Source organism: Balaenoptera acutorostrata, unplaced genomic scaffold (assembly GCF_949987535.1).
Source record: "Balaenoptera acutorostrata unplaced genomic scaffold, mBalAcu1.1 scaffold_833, whole genome shotgun sequence".
Classification (NCBI taxonomy): Eukaryota; Metazoa; Chordata; class Mammalia; order Artiodactyla; family Balaenopteridae; genus Balaenoptera; species Balaenoptera acutorostrata.
Window position 1 is genome coordinate 1 of NW_026646411.1, and position 15,553 is coordinate 15,553.

The 15,553-nt window shown below is 40.2% G+C and overlaps 1 protein-coding gene across 1 annotated transcript in view; it reads left to right on the top strand.

The window, feature by feature from the left end:
• The first annotated feature begins 7,007 nt into the window (after positions 1-7,007).
• LOC130706894 (serine palmitoyltransferase 1-like) overlaps positions 7,008-15,553 on the top strand; it is a 46,765-nt gene continuing 38,219 nt past the window's right edge. The window contains exons 1-3 of the mRNA XM_057539591.1: positions 7,008-7,328; positions 10,005-10,112; positions 13,090-13,184. Of these exons, the coding sequence (XP_057395574.1) occupies positions 7,272-7,328; positions 10,005-10,112; positions 13,090-13,184 (260 nt within the window). The 5' untranslated portion in view covers positions 7,008-7,271. The remainder of the gene's footprint in view (positions 7,329-10,004; positions 10,113-13,089; positions 13,185-15,553) is intronic.

A 15,553-nucleotide genomic window follows, 5' to 3' on the forward strand; every position in this document is an offset into this window, starting at 1 on the left:
AGCATTCCACAGTGAGACACAAAGTTCACTCCCACAAAACAATCAGGCAAAAGAGACACAATCATTTTACATAAAGCCCATTCAAATATTCCCATTTTCTCCAAACTGAGGTAAATAGAGCAGACTTGTTTGGGGCCCTTTAATGTTGGGGGGATGAGTAGGGGAGTAAGTACCCACATCAGTGTTTGTTTTATATATCACACTTCTTAATAATTATCAAAAGATTTTCATTCCTCTGTGATGAATCCCATGATTGTTCCTTTTTTGATTCCTCTTTATTCTGCCTCTAGCAATATTTGTTAGACGTAGGTTGTTGTGAGGTTGCCCCTGAGCAGAGCTATTTACTTAGGTGGCAGCTGCCATTAAAAGTGCTAAAGAAATTCAGGCAGGGCAAACTTGACTCAGAGCAAAGTGTCAGGTTTGCTTTCTCACCACTCAAGTGGCTTATTTTTCCTTGTTAGACCCTAGCTGATACATTGCTTCTAAAATGATCCCATCAATCAATTTTCAAAGAGCTGGCAGAGAAATCCTGGCAAATGCAAGCCAGAGCATGTCTCTCTTCTGTTCAGAACCCTCCAACAGCCCCCATGTCATCTGGGAAATGGCAGAGTCCTGAGAGCGACCTACAATCCCCATAAGACCAGGCTTCTTCCTCACTCCTAACCTCACCTCCTACTCTTCTGTCCTCTGGCTCAATCCAATCCAGCCAGATTGGCCCCTCATTCTGCCTTGAGCATTCTGAGAATGCTCCAACCTTAGGGCCTTGCACCTGTTAGTCTCTCTACCTGCAAAGTTCATAGGAGCTGAGAAATTTTTGTAGTGTGTAGCACAAAAGACAATAGTATTGACTAGGTATCTGCATGGCTAGCTCTTTCATTTGCAGCTAGGATTTAAGTCAAAAGTTAACTTCTCAGTAAGCCTTCCCTGGTCATCCGATCTAAAATATCAACCTCGCAAACAATTTATAATCCCCTTCCCTGCTTTATTACTTTCTCTCTAGCATTTATCACTATCTAAGACACTATATATTTTCCTTGTCTGTCTTGTTTCTTTCTGGTTCCCTTAGTAGGATATAAGCTCCAGGAAGAAAAAGATCTTTGAAGATTTTGTTCACTTCTTTGTCCCTATCTCCTTAGGCTTATAGTGGGTACTGGTTAAATATCAGTTGAAAAAGTAAATGAAAAGAAAATGTAACCTCATGAAAGAAGAACTGACTGTTATGAATAAGAAATAATGAGCCAACTGAATTGCTACATTCACCAGAACAAAATACCACAAAACTACAGTGAATTAAAAAAAACATGGTGCAAACCACTTAATGGCAAAGGAATAGTATCTAGATTACACAAAGAACTCTTAAAACTGAACAGTTAACATAAAATCCAGTTGGAAAATGGGCAAAAGACAGAAATAGACATTTTACCAAGGTTGATATACAGACCTCTCTCATCCTTATTTAATAACAAATAAACATATGAAAATTGGAAAATGCAAATTAAAACTACAGTGAGATATAATTACATACCTATCAGAAAGGCCAAAGTAAAAAATTGTGACAACACCTGGTGAGGATGTAGAGAAACTAGATCACTGATATGTTGCTGAGGGGAAAGCAAAATGGTACAGGCACTCTGCAAAATAGTTTGGCAGGTTTTGTAAAACTAAACATAAAATTACCATATGACCCACCAACTTCACTCCTGGGTATGAATCCCAGGGAAATGAAAGTTGATGTCCACACAAAAATCTGTACACAAATCTTAATAGGAGCTCTAAAACTGGAAACTACTCAAGTGTCCTTCAACATGTGAATGGCCTAACAATGAGCAGAGCTAACAATGGCCTAACAATGACCTAACATCCATATCACAGAATACCACTCAGTAATGAAAAGGGAAACACGATTGATACATGCAACTTCCTGGATGAATCTTAGGGAATTACGCTGAAATTTCAATGCCAATCTTAAAATTTCCCCTATGGTATGATTCCATTTATATAAAATTCTAAAAATGCAAAATTATAGAAATGGAGAACAGATTAGGGGGTGTCAGGGGACAGAGACTGAGGAGGGAGAAGGGGAAGTGGGTGTAGCCATAAAAAGGCAAAATGAGGGATCCCTGTGGCAAGGGAATGCTTCTGTATCCTGACTGTATCAATGTCAGTATTCTGGTTTTAATATCGTACCATAGTTTTGCAAGATGTTATGATTGAAGACAACTGGGTAAAGGGGACATGAGATCTCTCTGATTTATTTCTTACAACGCCATATGGACCTGAAAATATTTCAAAATAAGTAATTTATTTTTTTTAAGTAATATTGTATCAGAATGGGCACAAATAAAATAGATTAATGGAATCAAATAGATGCTCCAGAAACAAACTCTATCAAGTTTGGTTTTCCAGAAGCAGACTACGAGGCAAGGATACGTGTGAAAATGATTTGTTAAGAAGCATTCTCGGGAAAAACTGGTGGGAGAGATTGGTGGTAGGATCAGAAAAGAAAGGAGGCTGTAGTAAGTTGAATAGTGGCCCCCAAAGACATGGTTTTATCCCAATCCTAATCCTACATTGTAAATGTCACCTTATTTGGAAAAAGGGCTGTAACAGTTGTAATTAAGGATTCTAAGATGAGATCATCCTAGATTATCCAGATGGGTCCTAAATCCTGTGACAGTATCTTTATAAGAAACACAGAGGAGACATACACAGAGAAAGAGGAGAAGACCATGTGAAGATGGAGATAGAAATAAGAGTGATGCAGCCACAAGCCAGGGAATGAATAGAGCCACCAGAACCTGGAAGAAGAAAGGACACATTCTCCCCTAAAGCCTTCAAAGTGAGTACAGCCCTGCAAACAGCTTGATTTTGGATTTTTGACCTCTCAGAATATAAGAAAATAAATTTCTCTTTTTTTTTCTCCCACCCCATTCGTGGTAATTTCTTATGACAGCCCTAGGAAACTAATACAGATTTTGGTACTAGGAAGTGAAGTGCTGCTGTAACAAATACCTAAAACCATGGAAGTGGCTTTGGAATTAGGTAATGGATAGAGGTTGGAAGAATTTTGAGGTGCATGAGAGAAAAAGATTTGAAGAGTCTGCAAGTAGAAATATGGGCTTTAAGGATAATCCTGGTGAGATCTCAGAAGAAAGTGAAGAGCATGGTAGAGAAAATGTCTGTCATCTTAGAGAATGGGGATCCCATCATGACCAGAATGTTAGTAAATATGGATGTTAAAGTCCTTTCTGTTGAGGGCTCAGAAGGAAATGTGGAACATGTTATTAGAAACTAGAGGAAAGGCAATGGTGGTGATACAGTGGCAAAGAACCTAACTGAATTGTGTCCTGTAGCTACGGTGGAAAGCAGAACTTTTAAGTAATGAACTTGGATAATTAGCTGAGGAAACTTCTAAGCAAAGTGTTGAAAGTGTGGTCTGGTTCCTTCATGCCGTTTCTTCAAAAATATGAGAGGAAAGAGGTAAATTGAGGAAGGAACTGTCAGGCAAAAAAGAACACAGCACTTGATGACTTGGGAGGTTCTTGGGTTATCCATATTGCAAAGGATGAAAAAATTAGTAGAGTCACTGTTGGGAAAGTATGCTCTGGAGAGAGGGCCAAGGATGCAGCTGGACAAACTTTTTGTAAAGAGATTAACTATGTGACTCATGGATCCACTCAATCATCTCAGCAGAGCCAGAAGTAGAGACGGGGTTATTCAGACAAGATCTCTGGAGGACTCTCTGTTTATGGCACAGTCTCATGACGTACATGGGAGACCCACAAGGTTTCTGAGAATGTTGTATCAGCAGAAACACGGTCAGCTTGGCCTGAAGGGACAGAGACAGGACAAAGTGAAAGAGTGCTGTTGAATTTCCAGAATTCTGTTGAATTTCCAGAGTTCTACAGGGCTGTTAAAGCTTCTTAGCTATAAGCATATGCTCCCCTTCAAGAAAAATGAAGAATGACTATAAGGGCAGAGCCATGGACTCAAGAGGTAGAAGCTGGAGGTGTAGGAGCAGAGACCTACCAATCTACCATAGGTGCAGAGGCCTATGGAGCTGTGTGCCCAGATGATGTAGCTTCATAACACAGAATTATTCTCAGGTCTTGAAACAAAATGAAACTGGCCCTGCTGGATTGCTAACTTTCTTGGGACTGATGACTCCTTTATTCCTTGCATTTTCTCCCTTTTGGAATGGAAATGTCTATCCTATTCCTGTCCCACCCTTGTATTTTGTATGTGACCTTCTGGCTTTACAGGTCAATAGATGGAGGATTTTGCCGTTGGATGGGTTATACCTAGAGATTCATTCATATCTGATTTAGATGACTTAGATGATGAGATTTTGGACTTTTTGAACTGATTTAGATGAGGGTTGAAACTTGTGGAAATGTTGGAACGGAGCAAATGTATTTTGCATGTGGGACAGATGTGAATTGTGGGCCAGAGATTGGACTGTAGCTGAGATGAATGGTGGGCCCCCAAAGTACATGTCCATGTCATAATCTCTGGAACCTGTGAATATGGTCTTATTTGGAAAAAGTTTCTTTGCAGATATAATTAAATTAAGGCTCTTGAGATGACATCAGCCTGGATTATCAGGATGGGTCCTAAATCCAATGACAAGTGTGTGTAAAGAGACACATATAGGACAGAGAAGATCATGTGAATACAGAGGCAGAGATTGTAGTTGTGCAGTCACAAGCGAAAGAATGCCAGGAGCCACCAGAAGCTGGAAGAGACAAGGAAGGATTATTCCCCAGAGTCTTTGGAGGGAGTGCAGCCCTGTCGACAACTTGATTTTGGACTTCTGGCCTCCAGAACTGTGAGAGAATAAATTTTTGTTGTTTCAAGCCACCCAGTTTCTGATAATTTGTTATGGCAACCTTAGGAAAATAATACAGGGACCATGCAAGAGTGCAAAAGCCTGCAAGGTTCCACAGGGTACCCATTCCAGTGATCTATTGTAGCAGATAACTTCTACATAGCAACCAATCCCAAAGCAGTGGCTTAGGACAATAACAATCATTTGTCTTGCTCACAAATTTTGGGGTTGTCTGAGCTTAGCTAGACATTTTTCACTCAAAGTCTCTCAGGTGGTTGAACCAGAGGGTGATTAGAGCCAGGGTCATCTTGAAGGCAACTTCCCTTACATGTCTGGCACCTGGACTGGTAAGACTCAAACAGCAGGGGGCTGGAGCAGGTGGGGTCACTTCGCCATCTCTTTTCCTGTGTATGAGGTACCCACATGATCTCTCCACATGGCAGCAGCAATCTACTGTAGAAGTTGTCACAAGGTACACCCAGATTCAAGCAAAGAGAACATAGACTCTACCTCTTGATGGGTGTGTCAAAGAATTTGCACACAGTACCCTTGACTCAATCTAGAGGAGATGGTGAGGTTCACCCCTTCGAATTGTCTTGCTCTGTGCGGCCAGGAAGCTCCAATATTTTACACCCCAGCAACCATCAGTCACCCACCCAGTAAAGGGCTGCCTGAGAAAACATGTTCTCAGATCCTTCCAGTTCTCCATGAGAGTAGGAAACATGGGTTCTGGCAGCCTGAAGGTAGGCCTCTGAAAATTGCAGGAGCTGGCTGTTGGGAGTGAATGCACCTGGGCGAGGCAGCGTGCGCAAGCGTGGTACTGGATCCCAGGGCACCAACACCATCGGGTACATAGTGGCAACTTCATGTGCAGTGCATAGTGCTGGTGCCATTTCACAGAATTTGGGAAAATCAGGATTACTCAGATAAATGGCACTGAGAAAAATGGTTATTCCTTTAGGAAAAAATAAAGGCCCATACCTCTCATCATACAAAAATATAATTTCCAGAATAATTAAAGAGCTAACTATAAACAACAAACTGAAGCATGGGAGGAAAACCTAAGTGTGGTGAAGATGGTCTTTCTAAGCAAGATACAAACCCACAGGCAATAAAGGAACAGACTGACACATTACATAAAAATTAAAATATAGGTATGACAAAAGACAATGTAAACAACTAGACAGAAATTGGGCAAAAATAATTGTCACATATGAAATAGGAAAATATAAGATATTCAGAATGCATAAAGAACTTCCATACATCCATTAGAAAGTGAAAAATAACTAATAGAAAACTGGGCAAAGAATATGAATTGATGATTCACAAACGGACTACAAATGTCAATAAACATATAAGAATAACCATGAATAATATTACTTTCCAGCAGCAGGGAAAGTAAAATTCAGTGGAGACATTTTATCTCCATTAAATTAAATTGGCCAAAAATTTTAAAAGATTGATAATATCCATCATGAGATAGAGTGTGAATACACTTTCAAACATTTAAAATTGGTTGAGCCATTCTGGAGAGCAGTATGGCAGTATTTATCGACATTAGCGTGCATATTGAGTAAAATTCGACTTCGAGGAAACTTGTCAGATATACCCCAACACGCACAGAAAGACAATAGGGCACATCAATGTTTACTGTAGCATTGTTTGTAACAGGTGAAAAAGTAGAAAAAACCTAAGTGTTCACCAATAGGAAAATGTTTAAATAAAACGGAAAGAGAAATACACATAACAAATTATTCCAATCAATAGGCTTCTTCGTTGATTAAAAACACAAGATTTATAGCCAAAAAAAGAATGGAAGAAAAGCAATTGTAGAACAATATTGTCCCTATGCTCCCGGTTATATTGAAGAATTCCAACCGAAGTGTGTGTGCACACCACGTTGGGATACAGAGGCTCTTGAAGGTTCCACACCAAACTCCTATATGGCTTAACACCTGCAAATCCTTAGGCTAGGCTTTATACACAGTAAGTGCTATATAAGAGTTGTCTATTTTTTTTTACGATAATGCATTCCTGCATTACTTATGTAATTTAAAAGTAAAGAATATGTTTGCGATTGCATTAATAACTCCCTGCACCAAACTGCCTAACAAGCGCGAGGACCATTCATTAAAATCTCTCCATCCTGAGAGCCTAGCACGGGGTCTGGCACATAAGGGCCACGTTGTGAACACCTGCTGCGGGGACCAGCCTGCCGCTTCCCACCCCTCCCCGCACCCAAGCGAGACCTCAAGTTGACCTTCCACCCCGAAACTTTCCTCAGCCAGCGCAGCCACCGGCCGCCCAGTACGCAGGCGCGAGAAGGCGGGGCCCAACTCACGGCAGCCCCGCCTTCCGGGCGTGTAGACGTCACTGGACCGCGCCGCGCAATATCTGACGTGCCTGCGGCCCGCCTTCCGGAAGGAAACCCTGGCGGCTAACTATGGCGACGGTGGCGGAGCAGTGGGTGCTGGTGGAGATGGTCCAGGCGCTCTACGAGGTGAGCTTGGCGGCCCCAGGGGTCCACGACCACACCCAGCCCTGGGGAGGTGGGACGTTTTGTGTGGATTTTTGGTCTGAGGCCTGGGCAGGCCTGGCCCGGTTACGCCCGGACCCCCGGCGTCCCTCGCTGGAAAGGCTCATAGGCGCACCCATTTCCCAGTGGCGGAATGTAGGGAGGCACGGGCGGGAGCCGGAGCCGGGGGTCTCGTATTGCGCTGCTGCGAGCCCGGAGCCCTCTCCAGGTCCTGCCCGGATACAGGAGAGAGGCTAGTCAAAAACAAGAGTTGGGACTGATGGTAAAACGGAGTGATGAAAGTAGAGTGTAAAATCTCAGTCTGGAGAGGTCCCAGGGAAGACAGGGTCTCGGAACTGTGGAGCAGGGAATAGAGGAAAGAATTGTAATGAGTTGGACTTTGTTTTTGTTGGGACGTGGGGTTAGAAAGGAAGCCGAATGATTTAGGTATGTGAAATAGTTTGTCATTCTTCCCGCCTACGTCCCATCTTCTGTCTTGTAAAGATAAAATTATTTTAGTAAAAATTTAAAGAAAGACCAGTTCGGAGCTTTTTTGAAAGGCCAGCTGTTTCAAGTAGGTAAAATAATATGAAATTTAAATGTCAGTCTTGGAGAATGTTCATTCATTTGACATTTAGTGAGTTTCCATGCACTGTGCAATGGAACTTTCTGCGTGTTCTCTGAGCTGTTCAGTACAGTAGCCCACTAACCACATGTGGCTGTTAAGCACTTGAAACGTGGCTAGTGCAACTGAGGGGCTGAATTTTTCATTTAATTTAATTTAGATGTGTATTGAAATAGTTGAATGATGCTAGTGACTACAGTATTGGACAGCAGAGATCTAGATGCTAGGAATAGTGCAATGAGGGAACCGGTAGAAGTCCCTGTGCTTACAGAGCTTACATTCACTTAAAGTGAATCTGTTTTCTTTTGATAATTTTCTTAAAACTTAATATAGCGTTTACTGGTAAGGGTGATGATGCAAGATGTATTATTGCAAAACCCATCAGGACTTTTTGAAAAAAAAACAGGAGAGCAAATAGAGCTTAGGTGATGTCCAACCTTAGGTAGATTATAGTGACTAAGAAGAACCACTAAAATCTATGATTTCTTTCTTAGAAATGAATAATTTCTACTATATGTTGTTGCTGCCTTTTTGAAGACTGCCCTTTGACTATGTAACTTCTCATACCCTGGTATTGACCATGAGTGAGACTTGAGAGAAGGTCTCCTTGATGTAACATTTCCTAGGGAAGAAATGAAGCCACATTTATGATTTTTATTAATTCAGTAGACATTTCAACTTTTCTTAGGATTTCTTTGTGGAGTGGAATGTTTAGTGACTTGGACTTATGTTTGTCAACTATAATCCAATTATTGATAAAACCAAAAGGATTTTTTTAGTCGAGTCCTCATTCTTAAATGAATTATAGTCAGGAGGGATCAGCAAATTTTAAAAATAGTCTTAGATTTCTGGTTTTGCTTCTAATTTCTGTGCACAGTGTATGCAGAATTTGAGGAGTCTTGCTGTGTACCCATACATACGTAACATGTATGTAGTTTTAAAGTTATTTGTCCAATGACCTGAAAGTTTATTTATGAAATAGTCAGCAGTTTCCCTGGTCCCCGCTTCTGAACTTTTTTAACTATCGTGAATCATCATTGCTTTTTTTTTGTCTAATGTTTGAAAATAATTTGTATTTACGTTTCTAAATACCTCTTTTTTTTTAACATCTTTATTGGAGTATAATTGCTTTACAATGGTGTGTTAGTTTCTGCTTTATAACAAAGTGAATCAGCTGTACATGTACATATCTCTTCCCTCTTGCATAAATACCTCTTTTAAATGACTTTTCAATGACAACCTATTGGAATGTAGCACCCGATAACTGACTTATGGAGGTTTAGTTGATACCTGGAATCTTTTATATGCACTTACTGTATCTAGTTGTGTAAGACATAGAAGTCAGCCTGGCTTTTATCCTGGAAATGTTCAGTTGAAAAGAAGACCTGATGTGGATAATTTCATTAAAGTACCTTTGTGGATGTTGACATGGAACACACTACATACTTTCGGGGAACTGTGGTAGAAAAGAGACCTGCTATTTCTTTAAGCACTTATAAAGTCTTTTTTTCTCTGCCACGTTCCAAGGAGAATTTAAAGAGGCCTATTGGGGATACAGGAAATATAGTAAGTTGTGCAAAAGTCTTTGAGAATTATGGAAACTGGTGTCCAAATAATTCTCAATTTATCCATGGTATGTGGGGGTTGTAGAAGGCTTGTGAAGCTGTGAAATGATTGTTACAGTCATTTCCCACCAGTAAAAATATAAATTACCTGAAGGATCTGATAGTTGATATTGTTTGACTATTGGAATTCTGTGTCAGATTTAATTTTAAAACTTAATTTTATTCCTAAAGATGTTTTTATTCCTAACGCTGCAGTTTTAGAGATTTTTCATGTAGGAGAAATTGCCTTCTGTTAGAAATGGGAAAAGGAATGAGTAGAAATGAAGTGCGCTTTGAAAGTAAATTTTAAGAAGTAATAAATAGGTTAAAGGTCATGGGAGCAGTATGTGCAAGTGAATTAAATTTTATGTGCAGGTTTTGGAAATGTTTATTTCACTTCTTGTTTTGCTTCTGTTTTTGACTGACTCCTAGGCTCCTGCTTATCATCTTATTTTGGAAGGAATTTTAATACTCTGGATAATCAGACTTCTTTTCTCTAAAACTTACAAGTTACAAGAACGATCTGATCTTACAGTCAAGGTAAGAAGTTAAATCTCTATTTTATTATTTGGTGTATGATTATAGTTGCTACATCTTTCGAAAAAGGACTTGTGGTGGCTCAACTATAAATGTTAAAAGATTTTCTGGAATGTAAGGAAATCAGGGTAAGCAAAATACGCGGAAGCCAGAGATAAAGTGAATACACAAAGGAGTACCATGTTACAGGCCTTTATACTTTGCTAGGAGTAAACAGCAGCCTGGGAACGTACTAGATGCTGGACGGGAAGCATGGATGCATGCTGCATTTCAAATGTCCGTATACAAGAAAGATTACATGAGTTGCTCGGGAAAAGCACCACTATTCCTGAAGCCTGAATGAAAGTTTTCCCTGTAGTCTTTATAAAGGAAATTCAGAGTTAGAAAGAATCCTCCCCATCCCACTGCTCTCCACCTTCCCACCCCAAATCAAATTTTGATGTGTTCTGTATGGTAAGGGACCCAGCTCCAGCCCAAGCTAGGCAAACCTTAGGAAGCAGAAGTGTCGAGAGGACTTGCAGTCCTGCCCACTTCGAGTCTGTTAGTATGAGGGACCAAGGGGTTTGTGGCATCCCCTACCTTCTCACGCAGGTAGGAACGCTTAGTAACTGTGCCCCAGGTGTGAGAGGAAGAGCAGTTTTGACTGCAGTGTGGTTTCTGTAGCTTGGATTGTTTCCTTATCCGGCCTCTGTAGCAGTGTGCCAGAATACTACTTAGGGATACAGAGACGGTGAGAGATGTTTTCCCACAAAAATGCCTGAAACTTTGGTTCACAAGGCAGCATTGAGTGCGGCACAATGATGGAGCACAGCTCTCTTCTGGAGCATTCACAGAAGGAAGTGCAAGTGGAATGGAATTACAGCAATGTGGCGATTGTTTCCCTGGTTTCACTGGCTGCCCCTGCTGTCCTGATCATTCATATTTGTCATGAGATGGTCAGGCAGTATCCCCCCTAGGGGACAAGGGATATGCAGCAGATGGTTCTTAGGGCAAATCAGTTTTGGAAACCTGGGTAAAGAAGACTAAAGAGGTGTCTCATTGCATGATTTCTTGTAACCTTTAATATGACAGTGGCTATCTGAACTGCTGTTTGGAGAACTGCCCTAAACTTGACCGTAGATCCGCAGCCCCGCCTGTGTTTTATGAATACCGTGTGAGGCGAGTGTGCCATAGGCCACACCTCTGATGGTGTCGCAGCAGGATCGGGCTCTCCGGGCCAGAAGCCCTGTCGCTGCTCTTTTCCCTTGGTATTCAGGAACTCCACGTGAATGACCGTGAGGCCATGGAATAGATTTCTAGCCCAGCTTTTTAAGGGGTTGATCATTGCTAATATTCTTAGTTTCAGTTTAAACAAGTCAGTCCACACAAATATGCATTTTAAAAGAAGGATACTGAAACATAATTTTAGGATAACCCTCTAAAAGCAGAACTTACCTAGAGCAAGATTCAGTAATCACTGACATCTTACCCTAAAAGCTGTGGAAGAAAAAAAAACGATATGAGTGTTTCTAAAGCTTAACTTATGGCAGCAAAGAAGAAATGCCCTTCTCAGTTTTATAGGTCTGCAGAGTCTCTTTTTTTATTATTAATTAATTTATTTATTTTATTTTTGGCTGCGTTGGGTCTTCGTTGCTGCGCGTGGGCTTGCTCTAGTTGCAGCGAGCGGGGGCTACTCTTCGTTGAGGTGCGCAGGCTTCTCATTATGGTGGCTTCCGTTGTTGCGGAGCACGGGCTCTAGGTGTGCGGGCTTCAGTAGTTGTGGCAGGCAGGCTCAGTAGCTGTGGCTCACGCGCTATAGGGTACAGCCTCAGTAGTTGTGGTGCACGGGCTTAGTTGCTCTGCAGCATGTGGAATCTTCCCGGACCAGGGCTTGAACCGATATCCCCTGCATTGGCAAGCAGATTCTTAACCACTGCACCACCAAGGAAGTCCCCTGCAGAGACTCTTGAATACCAGGCAATCTTGAGTTGATTCTCAAATCTGTCTCTGTGGTAGCAAGTGGACAGTATGCATGATACATACTTCAGGCTTGTTCAGGCTGCTGTTCTGTGCAGTCATTGGCAGAAATAGATGAGGAATTTATTGGCTGATTTATTCAGCCAGCATTTTTGAGTGCCTGAGCATCAGGTGAATATGCTCCTAGCCATGCCCTAGAATTGCCTATTAGGAGAAAAGTGCACAGAAGCATTTAACAGGAGTGTGAAAATAGAAGTATTGAGAGTGGGCCTATGTAAGGCAAGAATTACTGTGGCTGTCATGTTCATCAGGTGCCTCATCTCATCCTGTACATCCAGACTACATTTTCAAAATTACATTGTTTTCTAGTTCAAGAAAGGATAAGAAACTCAAAATAGTCAAAATACTTGGAATGCATGAAATAACAGGTAAAAGGAATAAAGTGGTTTTTTATGAGAAATTTCCAAACAACTAAATCCTATTACAATAATTATTATAAGAGAGTCTTTTGGTATATTTCAGTTACTTCTGAATCCTTGCCAATGGCTTGTAGAAACAGTGCTTTGTAGTCTAGTTGATCCCTTCCTGTGACAGTCATGCCTGTAAGAACTTAAGGCATGGCTGTCTGTCATATCTTGCAGTAGAGGCTGAGCTCCCTTACCTGCAGTCATGCCTCTCACCTTTGTGTTATAGACTTTTTGTTTTATCATCAGTAGCAGTTATACTTCCTACTTCCCACAGTGAAAAATCCTGAACATAGAAATACAGTTTTTAAGAAATTTCCAGTCAGCCACAAAGCTTCATGGAAAAAGAGCCTTTAGCCTGAGATAAGGAAAGAGGTGAGGGGTTAAGAGCACAAAACTCAATAGTGATTCTGTGTCATTTCCAGGCACAGCAGCTGGACGTGTGTGTCTAGCAGTGTGTTCATTATGATGGTTCCATTACAACAAACAGCTTAGATACCGCTAGAGTTGCTGTCCAGTAATTAGCACTGCACTGTATTTTAACTGCTTTTCTCCTGTAGGAAAAGGAAGAATTGATTGAAGAGTGGCAACCAGAACCTCTTGTTCCTCCTGTCTCAAAAGACCATCCTGCTCTCAACTACAACATCGTTTCAGGGTAAATTGTTTTTGCTAGTCAAGGGCTTATATTTGGTTTCCTGTAGGAAACCAAAGTATACAGTGGTTTATATAGTATTCCTTTTTTAACTGAAATAAGATTTTTAGAAATTTCTGGAGATCAGAAACTGCTTTTTAATAGTCTCCAATTTGGGTTTCTGAGTTTGTCCCTTTTTAAAAAAAAATATATATATATTTTTTAAAGTAATACACACATGTAATATTTCAAATGGGAAGACAGTTAAAATGAAAAACAGCATTCCTACTTTTTCCCACCTGGATTGTTTCTGATTTTAGATCTGTTGAAGGTTACCTTCATAGCTAGATATTAACAGTATGCTTACACTACTGTCTCTTGATTGATTAATGATAGGCAGTGCCTGTTGACTTTCACAATATGAATTATGAAACTTCAGCTCACTTATGCTACCTACCTCCTGGCTTCCAATGTTTTATTTATTTTTATTTTTATTTCTTAAATTTAAGTATACAGAAAATATCAGGCACATATGTATCTACCACCCAGAAGTAATAGGTATTAACATTTTGCTCTCTTTACTTTAAATCTATTTTTTAAAAGAAATAAAACATTAGAAATGCAGTTGACCCTTGAACAGTATGGGGGTTAGGGGCCCTGACCCTCTGGGCAGTCAAAAACCTGCATATAAATCAGAGTCAGCCCTCCAGATACCCAGTTCCTCCAGATATGTGGTTCTACATCCATGGATTCAAGCAACTGTGGATCATGTAGTACAGTAGTATCTACTGTTGAAAAAATCTGTGTATAAGTGGACCTGCACAGTTCAAACCCATGTTGTTCAGGGGTCAAGTGTATCACTAAAGAAATCCCTTCCCATCTATCACTTACTCTTGCCTCCCAGGCAAGATAACCACCATCTTGAAGTTGGTAGATGTTTTTCCTTTGCTTATATTTATACTTTTGCCACAGCATGCCTGTTGCCATGAAAGTGTTTAGTATTCTATTTAAAAATATGATGTAGGATAGTCTCCTGAGTATGTCCTTCTACTTCTGGTCTGATGTGAGAGAGGCTTGTATTCTTCACTTTCGCGAATTTCTTTGGTCTCATGAAAGTTTTACTTGTCCTGAAATCAGACTTAACCAATCATTAATGTTATGGTTATAAAATCCTTCCTACCACAAAGGTCTAATTTGCCTGTTTTCCGTATGACAGGTAGTTGTCCCAACATTATTAGTTGAATAGTCCATTTTTTACCTACTGATTGGAAATTTCCCTTCTTTCATATGTCAAGTTCCCTTATAAAGGATCTGTTTCTGGCTTTATTTCTATTCTTTTGGTATATTTATCTCTCCCTGTGCCAGAACCTCGCTTATACCACAGCTTAATAATAGGCCTTGACTAGAGTGAGTCCTTCACCTCCTTGTTCTTCACAATTGTCTAGGCTATCCTTGACTCTTCACTATGAGTTTAGGTTTAGCTGCTCAGATTTGACCAGAAAATGGGTTTGGGTTTGTGACTAGTAATGCATTGAATTTATGGATTAATTTGGAGAGAATTGGTATATTGCTAATACTGAATCTCTTCACCACGTACCTTGTGTGTCACTTGTATACTTAGGTCTTTTATGTCTCTGAGAGAAGTTACATAACGTTCTTCATAAAGATTTTGCTTACCTTTTTTTTTCCTACTTTTTATTTGGAAATAATAGTAGATTCACATGCAGTTGTAAGAAATAATACAGAGAGATTTCATATACCCTTCATCAGTTTCCCCCAATGGTAACATCTTGCTTAACTATAGTACAGTATCACAACCAGGAAATTAACATTGCATATCTTTTAATAGCTTCGTCTCTGGGTTCCAAAGAGTTTTCACTTCTGTCATGAGGCATCATTTTCTTCTTGTTTCTGTGTTATTGCATTGGCTAGGATACCTACCATGCAGTGTTGAATAGGAGTGGTAACAAGGGCCTCTGTATCTTGTTCCGGATGGCTTTTAAGGGATAACCTGTATGGTGTTATAGGCCTTCCTTTCTCTTCCTAGTTTGCTAAGGGAACTTTTTGTTAGTTTTAAAGTCAGTGTTAAATTTTATTAATTTTTTTTTTTTATTTATTGAGATGGTTGTGACTTTTCTCCTCTAATCCATTGCTATATTAAATTGTACTGATCGATGTTTTTTACATTAATTAAGCATATACATAAATTTTTATGAGAAAAATTGCAAGCAACCATGCCACTCATCCTCACCCCAGATCTCAGCTCTGTAGACTTGCAGAAAGATGGGAGATTTACTCTCCGGAAAGGCTAAATATCAATTGAAAGTCCTAAGAATGTGTGAGGAGGCGGGTGCCATTCTCGAACAGAAAGCAAGTATATAGTGAATAATGGG